This window comes from Phodopus roborovskii, unplaced genomic scaffold (assembly GCF_943737965.1).
Source record: "Phodopus roborovskii unplaced genomic scaffold, PHOROB, whole genome shotgun sequence".
Classification (NCBI taxonomy): Eukaryota; Metazoa; Chordata; class Mammalia; order Rodentia; family Cricetidae; genus Phodopus; species Phodopus roborovskii.
The window spans coordinates 4787850-4809799 of NW_026126636.1; the positions used below are offsets into that span (position 1 = coordinate 4787850).

The following is a 21950-nucleotide window of genomic DNA, read 5'->3' on the forward strand; positions in this document are numbered from 1 at the left end:
TTCTCTAACCCCCTCAACACCTCCTAGGAAATGGATTGCATGCAGACCTAACGGATGGAGGGTCTGCCATGGGGCCTTTACCAGATGGTACCCTTGGAGGCCAAGGTGTAGAGCTGTCATTTGCTGGAACCTTTAATTAGTACAAATCTTCACTCAGCCTTGGCTGTTTTCCTGCTCCGAATGCTCTGGGGACTCTAGGCTCTCCATTTTTCCATGCCTGTGGCCCCAGAGTGCCAAGAAGGGAAGCTATGTCAGGTGTCTGGAAAAACACCTCATCACCTGACTTCCTCCCCAAGACTCCGAAGTCCTGGGCTCAAGCCTGTCCTATTTCAAAACGGGGGGGGGGTTGTTCGGATTCCCCAGAGCCAGGCATGGGGTCTCCCAGAGCCTTCATCTCGAGCTCCCCCTGCCCCCATCACTCCTATAGGACTCAGCACAGCTGTTGGTTTTCCAATCCTCCTGGGCCAGTGGGAGTGAGTGAGAGTGAGATCCGTTGTTAAATCCAGTAGCTCTAAGACTCAAGACCAGATATTCCGAACCTGGCGCGACTGCACCGTACTGCAGGCTGCAAGGGCCATCAGAGTCTCAGCCATTAGAGCTCTGAACCGTCCCCTCCCTCCTGGAACCCCACTCTGACATTTAGACAGACACACCACTCCTGAGCCCTGAATGTCGTTTAATTCCGATAGGTCCAGGAATGTAAGGCCCGGGCTCCCAGCCCCCACCCACCCCCAGACCCTTCAGTATGCTCAGGGACCCTCCCACCTGCCCTGCCAGCTGCGCAGCGTGGGAACGCCCCAGCTGGGCTGCGCGGGAGCCGTCAGGACAAGCTGTGTGGTTCCCAGCCTCCCTGCCTGCCAGAGTCAGCGTACTGCCGCCTCCCAGCCGTCGCCTGGCAACCACTTGGAGGGGCCCGGGACGGCTAGGCGGAGAGAGGGGACCGGTGGTTACTGCGGAGTTCTGGGAAAGGACGAAATCGGGAGGCGGGGCTGGATTCCTACATCCTAGGGTGTGTTACAGCTTGCAGCTATAACAAGGCAGCAGGGGGCATATTTGGGGAAGTAGGGAGCTGAATCCCTCTTTTTTTATGGCTCCCAAATAGACCTTTAGCACCTGGGTGCCCTCTCCCCGACCCGCAGGCCCATGGGAGACTGGGCCCCGCCTCCCCAGGGCTCGGAAACTGGCGAAGTCCCAGGGGTTCCCATTTATAGCTTGGTTTCCACTCAGCTCAGTCCCTCCTGGGTCCGGGCTGAGCAAGTTTCTTCCACTCTCCTCCTCCTCATGCCCGCCTCCCATTCAACCTCAGCAGGGCGCAGGTGTCCAACTCGAGCAGGGTCCCCCTCCTTGGACCCAGGTGTTCCAGCTCTCAGACCCCCTGGTAACTCAGGGGCGCCCTCCTGCTGCGCGACCCACGACCCAGAGTGCCCAAAGCTTTTGGCACGCAAGCCGCGGGAGTTTCTCAATGGGAAGAGGGCGGGTATTCAGGGGGCGGAGCGAGTAGGATCCCGCCCTCCCGCGGGTCTCTAGCCCGGCTTGCAACCGGTGCGGTACAGAGAGTATCGGAGGCTGTGGATGAGCAGGAATTCAGAGACTCCAGGCTAGACTCAGAATCTTCCATCCTGGCGGGGAAGAGCGGGGTGCAGAAAGAGGTTCCAGTCCAGCGTGGTGAGAGGCGTGCTGTCAAGGAAGAAGTTGGAGGGGAGTCAGTGCAACCCTAAGCCTGCGGGATCTTGGGGTACACACACCCGGGATGCTGGGTCACGCCCTCCTCGTCCTCCTCTATTGCTTCAGAGGACTTGCAGGTACCCCTCCGCTACCTGTTTGTTTGGGAGAAGTGGACTAAGGGCTTCTAGTCTTGGGTGTGACAGAACTCTGGAAGCCTCGGTTCTGACCTGAGGAAGGAGAAAGAGCTTTGGAGACTGTACCCCCCTGGGTCTTGAATAAGGGGCTCATTGATCTAAGCTCAGCTGTACTGTCCCTAGGCCCATTGCCTAACTTCTTGCAACAGCCAGAGGACATGGTGGTGCTGCTGGGAGAGGAAGCTCGGCTGCCCTGCGCTCTGGGCGCATACCGGGGGCTCGTGCAGTGGACGAAGGATGGGCTGGCTCTAGGGGGCGAAAGAGACCTTCCAGGTGAGTCTGCTCTCTACTCTGGGAAGGGCCGGCAACTTCGCAGAGGGGCTGGGCATGGGCTGCATCTGATGGTTTCAACTTTGGAGGTTGGTGGGCTCCCACCGAATCCCGAGTTTTTGAATGATTGGATTCTTTGGGGAGGGCGAGTCCTTATGTTTGGGGACTATCATTTTTTATTCTAAAACATCATATAAATGCACAGACAGTTTACCAATAATTACAGACACTCGTGTAATTAATGCACAGGCTATTGTGAGCTCCTCAGAACCCCGCCCCCTTTAACTTTCCACTATGGTGGGAGAAAGGTAGTGTTTTAGCTATTATTTTGGTTATTTGTTTTGTTTTGTTGCTTGAGTTGGAGCCTCCCTTTGCAGCCAGGCTGACCTCAAACTCGAAATCCTCCTGCCTCAGCCTTTTGAGTGCTGAAATTACAAGCAGGCACCACCCACATCTGACTTAACCGAACTTTGATGGGAATTTGACTTTCCAAATTTGTGGCTACTAAAAATTGGCAGGAGACTTAGAATTTCTCTGAATCTAGCACACACTTTTTTTTTTTTTTTTTTTTCCTTTTTGAGACAGTGTCTCACTATGTAGTTCTGGCCAGCCAGAATCCCCTATGACCTCGAACTCAGAGACCTGTGCCTGTCGTGCTCCCGAGTGCACCACCAGACCTGGCCCCAGCACATACGTTTTAATATAAGTATTTTAGCATGGAATGTGTGGTTCTTACTTTGCTCTCTGGGATTCCTGGAGATAAAGACTTAAGGCCAGGAATTCAGAATTCCGTATGGTCTCTTCTGTCTTCAGGGTGGTCCCGATACTGGATATCAGGGAGTGCAGCCAGTGGCCAGCATGACCTCCACATTAAGCCCGTGGAACTGGAAGATGAAGCATCGTATGAGTGCCAGGCTTCACAGGCAGGCCTCCGGTCACGGCCTGCCCAACTGCATGTGATGGGTGAGGACGGGCGGGCGAGGACCCAGCCCATTTGTGCTTTGGGAGCTGCGGAGTGGGGACAGCTAGGACTACTCGGTGTGTGTGTGTGGGGGGGTAGGGCCCCTAGGGGAGTGGTGGGTGGAGCTGAAAGAATCAGGAGCTCTGCTTCCAGGAAGCAATTTGACTCAGATCTGCCGCGCAGTTCCCCCAGAACCCCCCCAGGTACTAGGCGGGCCCTCCGTGTCTCTGGTTGCTGGAGTTCCTGGGAATCTGACCTGTCGGAGTCGAGGGGATGCCCAACCCGCCCCTGAACTGCTGTGGTTTCGAGATGGGATCCGGCTGGATGGGACCACCTTCCACCAGGTTGGGTCTGACTCGCTTTGCCATTCTTTGCTCATTAGTGAGACTTGGGGGCCACTCTGATCACAGACTAGAGGGAATGGCAGACATTCAGGGTTGAAATATGATTCAGATCAAAAGCCAGCCTTCCTGGTTCAGTCATTTGTTAATTACTCGCTCTTGTATATGGTGTTTAATCTCTCTGTCCCTCGGTTTCCTTATCTATATAATAGGAAAAAAATAATAGTGTTACCTAATAGGATAATATGAGGAATTAAATTAAACACGTGAATGTCTAAAAGTATCCAATACATTGCCAGCACTACTTTGATAAGCTATAGATGAAATCATTGTTAACATGGGATGTGGTAATACACACCTATAACCCCAGCACTCAGGAGACTGAAGCAGGAGGATCATGAGTTCAAGGCCAGCCTTGGCTTCATAGTGGGACCCTGTCCACAAAAGAAAAAACTTATTATTGTCTATCACCTCCAGACCACGCTGAAGGACAAGACCACTGGGACAGTGGAAAACACTTTATTCCTGACCCCTTCCAGTCACGATGATGGAGCCACCTTGATCTGCAGAGCCCGGAGCCAGGCCCTGCCCACAGGGAAGGACACAGCTGTTACATTGACCTTGCAGTGTGAGTGCAGTTGGCCATGGAAAGACCATGGTGGGCCTGAACGCAACAGGAAGGGGCAGAAGGAGGACACACAGGGATAACGGGGGGGGGGGGAGTTGGGGACTGAAAGTCCGGCTCCTGCCTTACTCACACAGATCCCCCCGTGGTGACTCTGTCTGCTGAGCCCCAGACTGTGCAGGAGGGAGAGAAGGTGACTTTCCTGTGTCGAGCCACTGCCCAGCCTCCTGTCACCGGCTACAGGTAACAAGAAAATGCCACTTGTCTCTAGCAGGGTAGCCTGAGGAAGGGATAGGGCGACATTAATATCGCCACTGCCTCCGCAGGTGGGCGAAGGGGGGATCCCCGGTGCTTGGGGCGCGTGGGCCAAGGTTGGAGGTCGTAGCAGACGCCACGTTCCTGACTGAGCCGGTGTCCTGCGAGGTCAGCAACGCGGTGGGAAGCGCTAACCGAAGCACAGCTCTGGAAGTCCAGTGTGAGCAGGGGCGGGGCCGTGGGTGTGGCCGAGGTGGGCGTGGTTGTGTTAGGAGGCGAGGCTGGAGCAAGTAGAGGTTTGGCTGGGTCTGAGCAACCTAACGGGGAGAGGGAGGAGGCGGGGTTTGTTGTTGGGGACTCAAGTGGAGGGTGTTGCCTGGATACCTACATTTGTACCTACTAGTGTATTGGAGTAGCTGAACCTGTGTCAGGGGCTCATTCCAACCCACTCCTCTCGCTCCTCCAGATGGACCTATTCTTCAGGCAAAACCAAAGCCCATGTCCGTGGACGTGGGGAGAGATGCCTCCTTCAGCTGTGCCTGGCGAGGGAACCCACTTCCACGGATTACCTGGACCCGCCTCGGGAGCTCCCAGGTGAAGTCCGACCTGGGACTTGTGAGTGTATCTGGAAGTGGGCCGGGCTGCCTCCCCGGGTCTTGTCTCTGATGCCCCTTCTCTGTGCCAGGTGCTGAGCTCGGGGCCCACGCTGCGTCTTCCATCCGTGGCCCTGGAGGATGCAGGTGACTACACGTGCAGGGCTGAGCCACGGAGCTCTGGTCTGGGAGGCGGCACAGCACATGCGAGGTTGACAGTGAACGGTGAGAGACCCCGAGTGTCTTGGGGTAGGGGGTGGGCCCAGAGGCCGTGGCTCAGAAAGGAAGTTATGGGCTGTGGGACTGAGTGTTGGAGTTGGACCTGTTGAAGGGGACACAAGCCTATCCTAGTCTGTAAAATGGCCTGTGTTTTTAAGGGTGAAACCACAGTGACCTCGCCTCATTCAGAACTGGTTTTGGAGAGGTTGAGACCTCTGTTTCATGGTCCATAGTTTCTATTCCAGCTCCCCCAAGAGTGACAGCCCCGCACCCTGAGCCAGCCTTCCTCAGGGGCCCTGCAAGCCTCCAGTGTATGGTGTTAGCTTCCCCCGCGCCGGACTCCGTGGTAAGGAGAAGATCCCTCTCCCGTCTAACAAACCAGCCACGATCCCTGCCTTCCGGCCCCTGACACTGACATCTTCTCCCACATCCCACCAGCCCCTCTGTATTTCCCCAGGCTCCTAGTTGATCTCCTTTGCTTCTGACTCCTAGGTTTGGTCTTGGGATGAGGGCTTCCTGGAGGCAGGTTCACTAGGCAGGTTCCTGGTGGAGACCTTCCCAGCCCCGGAAGTGGAGGGAGCACAGGGCCCAGGCCTTATTTCCGTGCTACACATTTCGGGGACCCAGGAGTCTGACTTTACCAGGGGCTTCAACTGCAGTGCCAGGAATCGGCTGGGTGAGGGACGAACCGAGGTCCACCTGGGCCGCAGAGGTAAGCTACCGCCCCAAAGATCCTGAGACCTGGAGAGTTCAAATCCCACAGACACAGTGATTCACAAGATGGAAGCCACCAAAACTATAAGGGTCCCAAATGCAAAGACTCCCCAAACGTAGTGAATCTCAGAACTAGGTCAGTGAGACGGTTCATCAGGTAAAGGCACTTGCCATCAAGCCTGATGACCCCAGGTCAGCCCTCAGAACCCCTAAGGTAGGACAGACCAATACCCAAAAGTTGTTCTCTGGCCTCCATACCTACACAGTAGTGCGCACGCACGCACGCACACGTACATACAATAACATTTGAAATGTAATACAAAGGAAAAGTGGGGGCTGGAGAGATGGCTCAGTGGTTAAGAGCTCTGACTGCTCTTCCAGAGGATCTGAGTTCAGTTCCCAGCACCCACATGGCAGTTCACAACCGTCTGTAACTCCAGTTCTAGATCTGACACCCTCATACCATACTAGGAATCCACAAATCTGGGAAATTGTAAAATAGAAGACGCTGACATTCTAAGGTTAGGGTGTTTGCTTACATTGATCGGTTGATTGAGGGGCATACTCCTGCCACAGTGCATATGTGGAAGTCAGAGGACAACTCTGTAGGAGTCAGCTCTCTCCTTCCATCATGTGGGTCCCCAGGATCGAACTCAGCACCATTACCCATTGGGTCATCTTGCCAGTCCTGTTCCTTTATTACTGATTTTTTGTTTTTTGAGACAGGGTCTCAGCCCAAGCAGGCCCTGAACTTACTGGCAGTCCTGCCTTGCCCCAAGTGCTGTGATTACAGCTGTGACTCACCAAGGGACTTTAAATCCACATACTCCCAAACTGTGAATCCCTCAGTTCTTGGGTCCTCAGACACCAAACCTAGCACACTGCACATCTGGGGAAATCCTAAACTTGGCAGTCTTTTGAATCCAGGGATCTCAGTCCCTGAGCCCCACTCCCTGTTACCAGCCTTCTCAGGACACCTCATCCGCTCCTTACAGACTTGCTGCCCACCATACGGATTGTGGCTGGAGCAGTCTCTGCAGCCACCACTCTCTTTATGGTCATCACCGGAGTGGCCCTCTGCTGCTGGCGTCATGGCAAGTATCAGCCTTGGGTCCTGGCTCCATTCCTGCCTCCCTAAGCTTGCACAGGGCTCATCTTATCCCAGGTTCAAGTCCCCTCCCTAGCCCTGACTCACTTTACTCCGGGTCCCCTATCTCTTTTCCATCTGTCCCAGGCCAGGGTTCTCCTTCGTTTCCAGGCTTCCTAGCCTGTTTTGCCCAGTCAGCTCTGTTCCCAAGTATCGGTCTTCACAAAATGTGACTTCACTTGCCTCTCACCTCTCACCATCCTGGACCTCAGGCTCTTTCTCTAAGCAAAAGAACTTGGTTCGGATCCCAGGAAGCAGCGATGGCTCCAGCTCACGAGGCCCTGAGGAGGAGACTGGCAGCAGTGAGGACAGGGTGAGATTACTGGGTGTCTGTATTCGACTGTGTTTCCAGACCAAAATAATGACCTAGTCTACTCCATCCTCAAACTCAAGTATAGTCCTAGCTTTGTTGTTGTTGTTTGAGACAAAGCTTCTCTATGTAGCTGCAGCTGCCGTAGAACTTGCTATGTAGACCAGACTGACTTTCTAGAACAAGCAAGGTCTGGCTGAGTCCGGAAGGGAGGAAGGGAGGTAGGGAGGGAGGGTGGGTTTCAGGTCAAGAGGAAAGCATGATCAAATATAGACAAGAGGCTTTAACTGGGATTAGGGATGTGGTTTGATTGGTAGAATTCTTGTCTAGCATGCTCAAGGCCCTCAGTTCAATTCACTCCATGAACTCCAAACCAGAGGTCCTCCAGCCTCTGCCTCCTGAGTGCTGAGATTAAAGTGTGTGCCATTATAGCCAGCCTGGTTCCAGTCTTAACCGGATAATCTTAGACCCATGGCATCCTCAAAACTGCAGTATGCTTTACCCCCCACTGTGACCTTCTAGCCTTCTTTGTTGTCTTGAGTCTAGCTTCTCTCCTGCAGCCTGGCCTCCAGAATGCCTGTGGGGTCTGGTGGTGGGACAGATGACCTTCTGAGCATGACTTCCCATTTATTTTTCCTGCCTCAGGGTCCCATTGTGCACCCCGACCACAGTGACCTGATTCTGGGTGAAAAGGAGGCTCTGGAGACAACGGTGAGTACGGGGGGAGGAGCTCACTGCCCGTCACCCAGTCTCCCCCTCTTCCCACTTCCTCTTTTTAAGCCTGGTGGAGTCAGGGTCCCATTCTGTAGAGCTGGCTTTGGTCTTTGTCCTGTGGCCACCGGAGTGCCGGGACTACAAACTAGGACTTCAGATCTCAGCACCACACCTGGCTGCTTCCCCGTTTCAGTCCCCTTCTTTTGATTCCGTCACCTTAAGACCTACCTTTGCCAGGTGGCGGTGCACGCCCCTGATCCCAGCACGTGGGAGGCAGAGGCAGGAGGATCTCTATGAGGCCAGTCTGGTGTACAGAGCGAGTTCCAGGACAGCTGTACACAGAGAAACCCTGCCTTGAAAAGAAACACAAGACAAAACAAAAAAACTACCTTTAGTTCTTCCTGGGCAGCTCACTGTTTACAGGCTGCAGAGTCTCAGCTTAAGTTGTCTATCTTTTCGCCTTGGTCTCCAGGCCTTCTTTCCCCATCTACCGTGTTTCATGCCTCTAGGTGTCTCTTTGGCTGCTCTCTACCAGCCGGGAACCTTCCTCTCACTTGGTCCCTCCCTAACATCACATTTCCCAAAGACAGTTCTGCTTTGAAGTCCCATCTTAAGATTCACACATTGATTCCAACCCCAGCCCCCGGTCTAAAGCCCCCGCCCCCTTCCCTCGTGTACCTCAGGCTAGCCTCAAACTGAGAGTGTAGCCAAGAATGATCTAGGACTCCTGATTATGCTCCTGAATGCTGGGATTAAAGGCATGTGCCACTACACTGAGTTTATGTAGCACTGGGAATCCAGCCGAAGGCCTTGAGCTCGCTAGACAAGCACCCTACCGACTGAACTGCATCCCTGACTGCAGTTAAAGCCTCTTGTCTATACCTGATCATGCTTTTCTCTTGACCTGAAGTCCTCCATCCTTCCTTCCCTCCCTTCCTCCCTCTTTCCTTCCCCCTCCCTCCCTCCTTAACTTCAGCCAGTCCCAGCTTGTTCTAGAAGCCAGCACTTCCCCTGTCTCTGGAGTCTCTTTGCCCAGCTATCTTGGAGTCTCTGCTCCTGCTGTCCCTGCTTTCCGCCTCTCTCTAGGTCTGGCTGTAGCTCTGTGTGTCTCTCCACCCTTCCCTTCCCACACCCTCACATTCCTCCGTACCAAGTCTCTCTTCTTCCCCAGGATCCAACCAACGGTTACTACAAGGTGCGAGGAGTCAGCGTGAGCCTTAGCCTTGGGGAAGCCCCCGGAGGAGGCCTCTTCCTGCCACCCCCGTCTCCGATTGGACTCCCAGGGACTCCTACTTACTATGACTTCAAGCCACACCTGGACTTAGTACCCCCCTGCAGACTGTACAGAGCACGGGCCGGGTACCTCACCACCCCTCATCCCCGTGCTTTCACCAGCTACATGAAGCCCACATCCTTTGGACCCCCAGATTTGAGCTCTGGGACTCCCCCCTTCCCCTATGCTACCCTGTCTCTACCCAGCCACCAGCGTCTTCAGACGCATGTGTGAAGACATCTCTCTAACTGAAGCGTCTCAAGACCACCGACTTGCCATCCTGTGCTGTCCAGCGTTCTGATGACTCAGAACGAGTTGGTGACCGAGTCCTCCAAAACTGAACCCCAAAGGAGGGAAACAGCCGTCAGGACCATTGATGCCCAGTAGGCTCAGCCAAAGGGCATGCTCCAAGTAGAAGCAATATGACCACTGTGTTCATTTATCCTCCTGGGAGAAAGACATTCAAAATGGTGGCATTCAAAATGCAGAGAGGCAAGGACAGGATATGATGGGAGTTAGGGGCATGGATGGAAGGCATTTCTAGGCAGTACAGAAAATATTTGAAAGCGACCATCTGCATCAAGAACAATGACAGCATAAAACAAATCAAGATGAGAGGAATAATTTCCCCACCCAGTCCTGGCTTTCCTAGGGAGGGGAACTTTGATCAATAAAAGTGTAGCAATATGGCTGCTCATTCTATGAGAACTCAAAATGACCACTATCCTGATTCCTTTCGGAACTGAATCCAAGAAGTGGGGGTGGTGTCGGAATAAAAGAGGTAAAAGGGGGGGGGGGGTGGCTGGAAAGATGACTCAGAGGTTAACAGCACTGGCTGCCCTTCCTGAAGACCTGAGTTCGATTCCCAGCAACCACAAGGTGGCTCACAGCCATCTGTAAGGAGATCTGGTGCCCTCTTCTGGCCTGCAGACAAATATTCAGACAGAACACTGTCTACATAATACATAAATAAGTGTTTAAAATAAATGAATAAATAAACAAGAAATAAAGGGGATTCTTGGGCTAAGAATATTTAATTAGGGAGAAGAAGGGAAAAGAAGCAAATGTGCTTGGAGGAGCCTCCTGTTTTTCATGCATGAAGAGGTTCATGACAATTGTTCTATAGTCAGTCCTTCCTCTACCCTAGCCTTACGGTGTCTGTAGGAGAAAATCCTACCCTTTCTCAGCCCCTTGCTAGATGCTTACTACTGTAGATACTTTCTTTTCTTTTTGTTTTTAAAGATTTATCATTTTTATTTTGCATGTGTGGGTGTTTTGCCTGCATGTATTTCTGTGTACCACATATATTCCTGGTCCCTTGGCCAGAAGAGGATGATGGACACCCTGAAACTGGAGTTACAGACAGTGTGGGTACTGGGACTTGAACCCAGGTCTTCTAGAAGAGCAGCCAGTGTTTTTAGCCACTGAATCTTCTTTGAACAGAGTTTAGCCTCAGCACCCTTGGAATTATAGGTGTACATCACTGTCTCACTTTAGGCTCCTTTAATAATACCTTACCCACACCCACACCGACACACACGGTTGAAAACAAAATGTCAGGCAAAGGTGGGCAGGTTCCCACAAGACACACCTAGAAGTCCACACAGAGCCGGGCTGCCTCGGTTGGCCAGGGAAAGAGAATAGTCTATACTCACTTGAGAGACCTTTAGGGAGAAGACTTGAGTTGGGAGGGGGTGCAGCTCCACACCCTGGTCCTAAGGTGCTGGGTCTTTGAAGGTGACAGTGCCCAGCATCTGACCGAGTCATCTTTAAAAAGATTTTTGGATGGGGAATTTGAAGGTCCAGACACCTGGCAACCAGGTCAGGAGGACTGAATTCCTAGGTCCGGGGATGAAAGGGCTGCGGACTTGGTCTCTGGTCCTGAGACATAAGAGGCCTAGAGGGGACCAGGCAGGCCTAATTTACTGTTTTATCTTTTGAAACTGGGTCTCAGGCAGACAAGCTAGCCCCAAACTCTTTTCATGCCCCCACCTCTCAAGTGCAGGGATTACCGGCGTTTCACACTCCACTTGTATGTTTTTGTCTGGGGAGATGTTGGAGGTCTGTATTCCTGGGACCCCAAGAGAGGAATGTATGCAGAGGTTCCGCACCCCACTCCCCATCCCATGGATTCTGGCATCCTCGGAGGACAAAGCTGATAGTGGGCGTCTGGGTTTGTCAGAAGAGAAGGCTAAGGGTGAAAGCTCCAAGAGAGAGCTCACAGTCCAAAACGGTTGAGCCCAAGGTCTGAGCCCGGTGACTGGGCCTTAACGTGGGGTGTGACACCTGGAATCTCGAGGGGCTGGGGCTTGGCGCACGCTCCCTCCCGGGGTTCCCGAGCCTCTCAGTGCGCAGAGCCGCCACGCTATTGTCCTGGCCGGGAAGGCGGGGCCGGCGCGGGGCGGGGCGGGGCTGGCGGCGCCGGCGCAGCCCGGGGGCGGCGGGAGGAGGAGGCGGCGGCGGTGGCGGTGGCGCTGGGAGCTCCTGTCACCGCTGGGGCCGGGCTGGGCCAGGCGGGAGCTCAGGGGACTTGAGGGCGCGAGGCCCGAACATGGGGCCCGCCAGCCCCGCCGCTCGCGGCCAGGGCCGCCGCCGGGGCCCGCCGCCGCTGCCGCTGTTGCTGCCACTGTCGCTGCTGCTTCTGCGCGCGCAGCTCGCCGTCGGGAGCCTGGCCGGTGGGAGTCCCAGCGCGGCCGAGGTGAGGCCCGGCCGGGTTCAGGGGGATGGGGGAAGGGGCGGGACCGGGCCTCTGGACCTGGACGCCGCACGGCCACCGCAGAAAACGCGGTCCTTTTAGCCAGGTGGCCTGCCCCTTGCGCTCCGAACTCTAGGTTTTCTTGGGCTCCTCCATCGTCTGACTCCCCTGCCCCCTCCCACCCGCATCGTCGGACCTGTCTTTCCAAGAGCCCCTGGTCCTAGAAATCCAGCCCAGTCCTAGGCGACAAAGCCCCAAGCCCTGCCCACATGAACGTAGAACCCACCAGGCAGCAGGAGCTTGGATCTAAGAACCCAGACCCCTCGTATCCTCTGGACCCACATGAGCTCCCCCCCGCCCCCCTCAAAACGTCCAGGAGTCAGGCCTCCACCCACTACTCAATCCGGATTTAGCTCCCTAGTCCTTACAGGCCTGATGTGCAGGCCTTCTGGGAAGCCAGGCCCTTTCGTCTTTGCACCCCCTCAATGGGAGCCCGAACTGGAGATGGGGGGAGGAGGGGCCAGAACGCCTGGAACCCCCCCCCACGATTCAAGTTTAACCCCTTCGGGCTCCTGAGCCAAGACGCTGGGGCGGGGGCGGAGCCTGCCTTCTCAGCAACAAGGCCGCGAGAAACGGGGGTGGGGGTGGGATCTGGGTTCACCATAGCAACGGGAGAGCTGGGCGCTCCCGCCCCACGGGATCTGTTTCCCGGGGAACGGTCCCTGCACCCAGGAGAGCTTAGAAGGATCTGATGCTAGGGGCAGGTGTCCATCTGGGCTTTAGGGAGCAAGGGACCAGATAACCCCGATGCCAGCGTCCCCCGGTCCCTCACCTCCCCATCTGCCTCCACTCCCAGGCTCCGGGGTCAGCCCAAGTGGCTGGACTATGTGGGCGTCTAACCCTTCACCGGGACCTGCGCACCGGCCGCTGGGAACCAGACCCACAGCGATCTCGACGCTGTCTCCTGGACCCGCAGCGAGTGCTGGAGTACTGCAGACAGGTGGGCGGGACCCTCGGGCAGAGGCGTGGTCAGTGGTCAGTGGGTCCAGGCTGGGGCGGGGTCGCCCTTGAGGGAGCTAGACTTGAGTCCTGGGAGGTGAGGTCTGGAAAGCCTGGGGAAGTTCGGGGTCTGTGGCCAGCGAGGAAGCGAGGCGGGGCTCGCGTGGAACCTATTTTGAGATATTGGGGGGGGGACAAACTGCAAAAACGTCGACTAATCAAGATCGCCTGAAGAGTGGCAGGGTTTAGGAATCCGTGGAGCTTTTTAGAAAAAGTGGGAGTGTAAGTGGGCGTGGCCAGACGAGAGGCTGGGCTTAGATAAAAAGACCTTTAAACCAACAAGATGCGGGAACCCAAAGACAGTGGGTTCCTAGGAGGGGGCGGGAGATAAATAGGCGGGGCCAATACAAAGAGAAGAGTTACTTAGAAGCTAAACAGAAAAAGGCAGGGCACGAGAGAGACGGCGAGATGTTTTAAGAAAGAAACATGATTGAAGGGCAGGGTTGCCCTGGAAATGGGCTTGAGAAGGGGAGCTTCATGAACAGGCCTGGGGACTTCCACCAAGACCCCTGAGCATGGTGAGGGTGGGCACCGCACCGGAGGCTTAGTTACCCGTGAGTGCCATGACAAGAGAGGAAGGCCCGGGGATGTTCTTATGAATACTAGCAACTTGAAAAGGGAATGGCCAAGCTGTTGGAGAGGCTAAGGTAGAAGGCTCGCGAACTGAAGGCCTGCTTAGGCTACAGGACGTTCAAGGCCAGTTTAGGAAGACCGTTTTCAAACGAAACAGTAAGAAGAGGGCTGGGCAAGCAGTTCAGTGATAGAGTGTTTGCTTTGGCGTCCATGAGGCCCTGCCTTCAATCCCCTGTACTGGGGTAGCCAGTAGGCTGATCTCCACTTCCGGGTTCCCACAGATGTACCCAGAGCTACACGTAGCACGCGTGGAGCAGGCCGCACAGGCCATCCCAATGGAGCGCTGGTGTGGGGGCACCCGAAGCGGCCGATGTGCCCACCCCCACCATGAGGTTGTGCCCTTCCATTGCCTGCGTGAGTCACCTGTTGGGGGGGGGGATGGGAACGGAGGTGAAGTGGGACCTCTCGGAGATGAGGTTGTGAGAAGTCGGGGTGATGGGCAGCAACACCTCTGAGGAGGACGGGGCGGGGTTATTATGATTCTGGTGTCTCCCATCCCCCCAGCTGGTGAATTCGTCAGTGAAGCCCTGCTGGTGCCTGAAGGCTGTCGGTTCTTGCACCAGGAGCGTATGGACCAGTGTGAGAGCTCAAGCAGGAGGCATCAGGAGGCGCAGGAGGTGAGGACCAGGCTCCACCTGTCTCCTAACCCCAGGACGTAGATCGGGGCGCTCCCTTCCAGAACCCCAGAGTTCCAACTGGGATGTAGGCACTCCATCCCTCAGCCCTTGCCCTGGAACCCAGCATCCAGGCTCCCTGTCCACACCCTCCAACCAGGTCACCCTGGCCTTGTCTTCCTGCAGGCCTGCAGCTCCCAGGGTCTCATCCTGCATGGCTCCGGCATGCTTTTGCCCTGTGGCTCTGATCGGTTTCGAGGTGTGGAGTATGTATGCTGCCCCCCTCCAGCAACTCCCGACCCCTCCCGGATGGCAGTTGGGTGAGTGACCCACCCTCCCCAGAGCTCCTGAGGCAGGGCATGGAAGCCTGGGAGTCTATATGGAGATCTTACCGCCTGAGTCTTCTGCTCCTTCAGTGACCCCTCTACCCGGTCCTGGCCCCTGGGGGCCACAGCAGAGGGAGGAGAGGATGAGGAAGAGGTGGAGTCTTTCCCCCAGCCAGTGGACGATTACTTCGTGGAGCCCCCTCAGGCTGAGGAGGAGGAGGAGGAGGAGAAAAGCGTCCCACCCCCCAGCTCCCACACTCCTGTCATGATCAGCAAGGGTAAGGCTGTGTGGTTAGGGCGATTTGGGGGAGTTTGGGGGTGCTTCCAGGAGTGACCTGGTGGGAGGGAAACATCTGGGGATATGGAAGTGACGTCGGTGGCTTCGGGTACAGTGAGGTAGGAAGAAGAGGGTGAAGGCCTGCAATGGGGTGATTGGAAGGGGAGGGGTCACTCCATGGGCCCTTGGGGTCATTTTGGCAATGCAGGTCAGGCCTGGGATCATGGTGCCAGGCACCAACTGTGTCTAAAGTGGATGCAGGCTGGTCTCTGGTGCACCCTGGGAAATGTACTTTTCGGGGAGGAAAACTGACCCGACTGCCTGATCGATTTTGTCTTGCAGTCACTCCCACCCCAAGGCCCACTGATGGTGTGGATGTTTACTTTGGCATGCCTGGGGAAATCAGCGAGCATGAGGGTTTCTTGAGGGCCAAGATGGACCTGGAGGAACGTAGGATGCGCCAGATTAATGAGGTGACTATACCAAGAGACCTGACATCACCACATGACCCCATAAGTACAGGGACTGGAACTCACTCTACAGACCAGGCAGACCTCAAACTCACAGAGACCTGGCTGCCTCTGCCTCCCCAGCGCTGAGATTAAAGGCATGGGGAATTCTTCATTAACACTACCTTTAAAGAGCACCCATGCGTCTCTCTATCTGAGCCCTCAACACCACCCTCTAAGATGACACTGATCATTGAAGTGCCACCGGATGCTATAGACACTCTGATCTGTGGCACAGTCCATTTAAAATTCCCTGGGAGTTGGTTGGGCATACTTGCACGTGCATTACTCTTGACCCTTGAGAGGCTGAGGCAAGAGTATGAGAAGTCCAAGGTCAGCCTCAAATGCTGAAGGAGTTTCAAACCCAGCCTGGGCTACATGAGAACCTGTCTCAAAAAAAAAAAAAAAAATCCTCTGGCTACTCCTTCTCGGGAATCCAAAGTCCAGTGGCTCTAAGTGATCTTCATCCTCTTGAACCCTGGGTATGGGAGGGGGGCTCCCTGTGTAGCTCTTGGGATCCTGAACCCCCCTACACACTCCTAGGTGATGCGTGAGTGGGCCATGGCTGACAACCAGTCAAAGAACCTACCAAAAGCGGACAGGCAGGCTCTGAACGAGGTAGGACGCCCTCCACTGAGTCTCACCCATGCCTCTGTCCACCTCTGGGGCCACCCCATCCATTTCAACCTCTTGACACTCACCTTGGCCCCTCCCGGCCCCGCCCCTACATTTGCCTTTGCTGGGCTTGGAGCCCAGACCGCTGAGCAAGCATTGCCCCCAGCGGGCTGGCTTTGGACCTGGCTCTCAAGTGGAACCTCCTGGAGTAGCAGCCAGTCCCTCCCCTCCCCCCCCCCCCCCCCCGCCTTGGTTCCTGTCTAACAAACCCTGCCGCTGTCTTTGTGCAGCCCTACCCATGTAGAACCCTCTAGATTAGCCTCCAGTCCTGGGCCTCACCCCCTCACCCCCCCACCCCCGTCAGCGTTGTGCAAGCTCAACCTGTCTTTTGCTTCCGGGTCGCCCAAAGTTTCCCTTATACTTTCAATTGACCAGTTCTGTTTTCAGATTGCTCCCACCTAATCTTACAGCCTACACCCTCAAACCTGGCCCCGCCCCAACTCTACTTGACCCTGCAGCCCACCTCCTCCGCTCAGCCTCCCACCCCAGATTGGCTCTACCAGGAAGGAGAGCCACGGAAGCCCACCCTGCTGGCCCTGCTCACAGTCTCTCCCTCTCTCTCCCCCTCTCCCCCGTCCTGCATTTTTACCCCTCACTAGCACTTCCAGTCCATTCTGCAGACCCTGGAGGAACAAGTGTCTGGTGAGCGGCAACGCCTGGTGGAGACCCACGCCAGCAGAGTCATCGCGCTCATCAATGACCAGCGGCGAGCCGCCCTGGAGGGCTTCCTGGCTGCATTACAGGGCGATCCACCCCAGGTAGGGGTGGGGCAAACGGCCGAGGGGAAGAGGTGGGATCAGCCTAGGCAGCCTTGGTCCCTCCCACAGGCCGAGCGGGTTCTGACGGCCCTGAGGCGCTACCTGCGGGCAGAGCAGAAGGAGCAGAGGCACACCCTGAGGCACTACCAGCACGTGGCCGCTGTGGACCCTGAGAAGGCCCAGCAAATGCGCTTTCAGGTACATGTGTGCTTCCGGTCCCCAGATGCCCTGCTAGCCCAGACTTCTCCCTCTCTAAAAACTGATGTAAGGCAGGCTTGATGGCGCACGCCTTTAATCCCAGCACTCAGGAAGCAGAGGCAGGTGGATCTTTGTGAGTTCGAGGCCAGCCTGGTTTACAGAGCGAGTTCCCAGACAGCTAGAACTACATAGAGAAACCCTGTATCAAAAAACAAACAAAACGTTATGAGCGTATGTCCAGGCAGCCAGATGTTTTTGTCGTTTCTCACATGTTTTGGAAGTCACTTGCTAGTGCTTCCTGCTTACTCAGTGAATATTATTTCCTTCTTGGGTCTCTGAGGGAGTTGAAGACTAGATAGTTACAGTTTTCGTTGTTTACCAGACTCAGAAAGGAAACTCACTAAAGAGGTGTAAAGTGTAAAATGTTGAGAGACATTAAAAGATAATTTGATAATGCAAATTAGAATAGAAAATAAATTAGGCACAAGACGTTGGACTCACCAAGACAGAACAGATAATGGAGTATTCTCTCTGAAATTGTCAAATGCAAATGGACTGGACATTGTTGATGAACTTGTTGCTTGTATATATCGTATATATTTTCTTATGTTAGTTGTAGTCTTCTTTTTGTATTAAACAAAAAAGGAGAATTGTGCTGATACATTATTTATGATTTATAAAGCTTGCATGTATGTCTGTTCACCGCATTTGTATCTGGTTTCTGGGGAGGCCAGAAGGGGATGTTGAGTTTCCTGGAACTGGAGTTATACACAGTTGTGAGCCACCATGTAGGTGGTAGGAAATAAACCTGAGTCCTCTAGAAGAGCAGCCAGTGCTCGTAACTGCAGAGCTGTCTCTCCAGGCCCCAGGTTCTCCTCTTGACCCTCACTTCCAATTTAGAACCCCTCACTATGCCTGGAACCTCCCTTTTGTATCCTCAACCCTTTCCAGTCCCTTCATCCTTCATCACTATTCCTTGAATACCATCTTCTTGATGCTGGAGCACCACCCTCCCCCCCCCCCTTATACTGTGCTTTTGACTCCCTTCTTGCCCGTGGGATTCCTACTTCCTGTCCTTTGGAATCCTACTTCCTGTCTCTTGGATTCCTGCTTCCTATCCTTTGGTTTTTGCTTCCTTTCCCAGAATTCTTTTCCTTGAGCCTGGAGTTTGTGCTTCAGCCTTCCTCCCTTGCCCCACCGTTTCCCCTAGAAGCCCTGCTTTATTCGCTACGATTCTAATTCTGGCTTCTTGCACATTCTCTTCTGGTCCGCAGATACTCTCTTCTGTGTTCTTGAATGTTCAAGTCTTGCCCTGGAGCCATTATCTGTACCAATTTCTGTTTCCCCTACACATCTGATCCTCCAGCCCTGCTTTGTCCCTCTGACCCATGTCTACATCCTCCATCTGTCCCGTACCCCCTCTCTCTCCCCCCTCCTCCCCTTCCCTCTCTATAGCCCCCCTGTGTGGCCTGGAGCTCTCCACGGCCTCAAACCCACAGAGACCCACCTTTGCCTCCCAAGGGCTGCTGTTAAAGGCATGCGCCCCCGCACCCAGCTCTATCCCACATGTTTTGAATCCTACCCTCATCTTGCATCCAGTACCCTGCTTTTCCTGGGGCCACCCCTTTTCCGAGCCTTGCACTTCGGGTCTTATACACATCTCTTCCTTCCCTGCTCTTCTCCAGCCTGCACCTCCTGCCTCATCCTCCCCACTTGCTCCCCACAGGTACAAACCCACCTTCAAGTGATTGAAGAACGCATGAATCAGAGCCTGGGGCTGCTCGACCAGAACCCTCACCTGGCTCAGGAGCTGCGGCCCCAGATCCGTGAGTGCCCTTTACTTTTGTCCTGAATTTCAGTCCCCTGGGGGGCAATCTTTGACCCCCAACCCTCAGCCCCTCATTCCTCATTTGAATCACCCTGGAATTTGGAAGTCCTACCTAAGAGCCATTTTTCTTTGCACTTACTTTGAATCATTTTCCTCTGGTCTGGACTCCGCTCTTTGGTTCTTTTGGTGGGAAGGCTACTAGTCAATTGTACAGTTTGACTTTTGTCATTGTTTTTTGAGACAGGGTCTTACTCTATAGCACTAACTGGGCTGAAACTCCCTGTGAAGACCAGCTTAGCCTTGAACTTGGAGTAATCGTCCTAAGAAAGCCTGTTTCAACAGGAAACTAACTAACTAAATAAATAATTGGACAGTACCAGGGGTAGAACCCAGGGCCTTTTATATACTGGGCATGTTCACCACTGAGCTACACCCTTGGATTGTTGAGCCCATATTCTATTGTCAGAGCAATCAAATCCAGATTTAACAGAGGGGGCTGAGCCTACACAAGAGTGAGCGTACCAGAGAGCGTTGCCCCGCACAGCCCTCAGTTTACTGTGTCTAGCTCAAAGCCTCCTGGTCTTTAAAGAGGTGGAGCTATTGCCAATTCAAGCCCAGCAACCCACCCTGCAGGGCACACTTGGGGCTGGTGGCCTGGAGCCCTCTCTCTAAGCTCCCACCCATTCTAGGGTGCCCTGCATCCCACCACTGTTGTGTTGTTTGTGCACTCACCTTAGCCACCTTTCTGCATGTTCCCTCAGAGGAGCTTCTCCACTCTGAACACTTGGGTCCCAGTGAACTGGAGGCCTCTGTGCCAGGGAGCAGCAGCGACGACAAGGGTGGGCTTCAGCCTCCGGAACCCAAGGACGGTGAGTGAGCTGAATGCAGAATGCCCGCCTTTGAGAGCCAAGCCTCGTTTCCTTCAATGCTGGAGTCCTTGGCCTGAAGGAAGGAACTGTTGAGGGGCCAGGGCTTTGTGCATGCTACAAGAGCTCTTCCACTCAGCACTAGCCCTAGCCCTAGCCCCCCCCCCCTTTTTTTTAAGACCGCCTAGGAGCTAGAGAGATTAAGAGCACTGGCTGCACTTGCAGAGGTTCTGAGTTTAAGTCCCAGCAACCACATGGCGGCTCACAGCCACCTATAGTGGGATCGGATGCCCTCTTCTGGTGTAAAGGTGTACATGCAGATAGAATATATGTATATGTATTCCTAGTTGCCTGGGCAGGCCTTGAACTTTTTTTGATCCTACCGCTTCAGCGTCCCTGGTAGCTCAGAATACAGGCATGTGCCATGAGGCCCAACTCGGCAGATTGTTGATACAGGATCTCACTCTCTAGCTCAGGCTGACCTAGAACTCACTATTTAGCCTAGGCTGTCCTAGCTTTGCAAGTGCTAAGGTTGCAGAAGTAGGCACCACCATACCCAGCATGCAACCTTCTTTCTAATTCTCCAAGGTCTGGGGGTGTCAGGAAGGAATAATGAAGGCTATCTGGGGGTGAGGCCTTTGTAGGGTTCTTGGTCCTGGGGGAGGAGGGGCCTTTATTCTTCCGTGGCCCCCTCTCTTGACTGGTCCCCTGTCTTCTTGCCCCCTCCTGCCAGCAGATACCCCAGTGACCCTCCCAAAAGGTAAGTGTCACACAGCAGACACCCCAGATGCTACATCCCACTGACCCCTAAGTCGTGAAGGGAATCCAGTGCCCTTTCTGAGCCCTCTGGGGGTGCCCAGACCCTCAAAAGTGAGATGTGATTTGGTTGGGTAGGGTCCACAGATCAAGACGCTTCCTCTTCTGGGAAAGAGAAGCCATCCCCACTGGAGCAGTATGAGCAAAAGGTAAGCGTGACCTCGGGCTCCCAAGAATATGAGGGTCTGGACCCTGGAGGGAGGGAAGGTTCTGGAACCTTGCTGCAGATGTGACGTTATTGTTGTTGGGGGCAGAGGTACCCTCCTGGGACTTGGGGCCGTAAAACAGGGTCCGTGACATCTCCTGCTCCCCCAGGTGAATGCGTCTGTCCCAAGGGGTTTTCCCTTCCACGCATCCGATATCCAGCGGGATGAACTGGTAAGAGGAGGCGGAGCCTGGGGGGAGAGGTCAGAGGTCAGTGTCCAGGCTATGGCCTCCAAAGCTGCACTGGATCCCGGTGGGCTCTCAACTCCTCTCCCCACAGGCACCAGCTGGGACTGGAGTGTCCCGGGAGGCTGTGTCGGGTCTGCTGATCATGGGAGCCGGAGGGGGCTCCCTCATTGTTCTATCCTTGCTGCTTCTGCGCAAGAAGAAACCCTATGGGACTATCAGCCATGGGGTGGTGGAGGTGAGAGGTGCAGACATCGTGGTGCGGGTCGGAGTAAGCATTGAGCGCGGCCCCCAAGCACTGAGTCCTCCCCTGGCCCCGTTGCAGGTGGACCCCATGCTGACGCTGGAGGAACAGCAACTCCGGGAACTTCAGCGGCATGGCTACGAGAACCCCACCTACCGCTTCCTGGAGGAACGCCCCTGACCCCCGCCCCAGCTGCCTTCAGCTGAGCCCAGACTGCCCCTCTTCCTGGCCCTCAGTCCCAACTCCCAGCCTCCGGTGGGGGAGGGAGATCTTGACAAATTCATTCTTATTTCCACCCCCCCCCCCGTTCCAAATTCCACCCCGCCCCACCCCGAAATTCCTAGCTGCTACCCTACAAGGGACCTCACCTTAATTTATTTTATGTTAATTTATTGCTCCTTTAAGGTGACAACCACCTGGGTCCCAGTGTATGTCGTTCCCTGGAATTCACCATCCCGTGTTTCTTCACTAACATCCCAATAAAGTCGGCTTCCCCACCACCAGGCCATCCCGCGTCCCTATTGGAGAATCTTTTTAATCTGGGTGTGGTAGCACACAACTTCAATCCCAGCACTCAGGAGGCGGAGGGAGGCAGATAGATTTCTGTGAGAGTCCCAAACCAAACCGAACCAAACCAAACAAACCTGGATGAGGGTGCTTTAAATCTGGGTGGGGCCTGTGGGAAGATTATCGCGTTCCGGGCGGGACCCAGAGGCTTTGGGGGGGCTTTTCCCGGGCCTGCCAGGGAGCTTTCCGTGGTGCTGAATGGGTCGCTACTCCA

The 21950-nt window shown here is 54.7% G+C and overlaps 2 protein-coding genes across 2 annotated transcripts; both read left to right on the plus strand.

Moving 5' to 3' along the window:
* The first annotated feature begins 1559 nt into the window (after positions 1 to 1559).
* Kirrel2 (kirre like nephrin family adhesion molecule 2) lies at positions 1560 to 9975 on the plus strand. Its single transcript, XM_051207563.1, has 15 exons — positions 1560 to 1802; positions 1983 to 2132; positions 2943 to 3092; positions 3274 to 3434; positions 3909 to 4059; positions 4194 to 4299; positions 4383 to 4531; positions 4778 to 4905; positions 4997 to 5129; positions 5369 to 5469; positions 5616 to 5835; positions 6833 to 6931; positions 7197 to 7297; positions 7940 to 8005; positions 9180 to 9975. The coding sequence occupies exons 1-15, from the start codon at positions 1751 to 1753 to the stop codon at positions 9513 to 9515; spliced, it is 2103 nt and encodes a 700-aa protein (XP_051063520.1). The 5' UTR covers positions 1560 to 1750; the 3' UTR covers positions 9516 to 9975.
* A 1726-nt stretch (positions 9976 to 11701) lies between these two features.
* Positions 11702 to 21669, plus strand: Aplp1 (amyloid beta precursor like protein 1). Its single transcript, XM_051207195.1, has 17 exons — positions 11702 to 11979; positions 12833 to 12976; positions 13890 to 14022; positions 14173 to 14285; positions 14469 to 14602; positions 14699 to 14886; positions 15228 to 15358; positions 15938 to 16012; positions 16669 to 16827; positions 16897 to 17025; positions 18752 to 18851; positions 19615 to 19722; positions 20456 to 20479; positions 20614 to 20684; positions 20851 to 20913; positions 21020 to 21163; positions 21251 to 21669. The coding sequence occupies exons 1-17, from the start codon at positions 11833 to 11835 to the stop codon at positions 21347 to 21349; spliced, it is 1962 nt and encodes a 653-aa protein (XP_051063152.1). The 5' UTR covers positions 11702 to 11832; the 3' UTR covers positions 21350 to 21669.
* Positions 21670 to 21950: the final 281 nt, after the last annotated feature.

Excerpts from the sequence above, each read along its gene's own strand:
- Kirrel2 (XM_051207563.1), top strand. The coding sequence starts at position 1,751 with ATGCTGGGTCACGCCCTCCTCGTCCTCCTCTATTGCTTCAGAGGACTT. Across the intron at positions 4,060-4,193 it reads TGTTACATTGACCTTGCAGT|ATCCCCCCGTGGTGACTCTG; the intron begins GTGAGTGCAGTT and ends TTACTCACACAG. Across the intron at positions 6,932-7,196 it reads CCTCTGCTGCTGGCGTCATG|GCTCTTTCTCTAAGCAAAAG; the intron begins GCAAGTATCAGC and ends CCTGGACCTCAG.
- Aplp1 (XM_051207195.1), top strand. The coding sequence starts at position 11,833 with ATGGGGCCCGCCAGCCCCGCCGCTCGCGGCCAGGGCCGCCGCCGGGGC. Across the intron at positions 11,980-12,832 it reads GGAGTCCCAGCGCGGCCGAG|GCTCCGGGGTCAGCCCAAGT; the intron begins GTGAGGCCCGGC and ends CTCCACTCCCAG. Across the intron at positions 16,013-16,668 it reads ACAGGCAGGCTCTGAACGAG|CACTTCCAGTCCATTCTGCA; the intron begins GTAGGACGCCCT and ends ACCCCTCACTAG.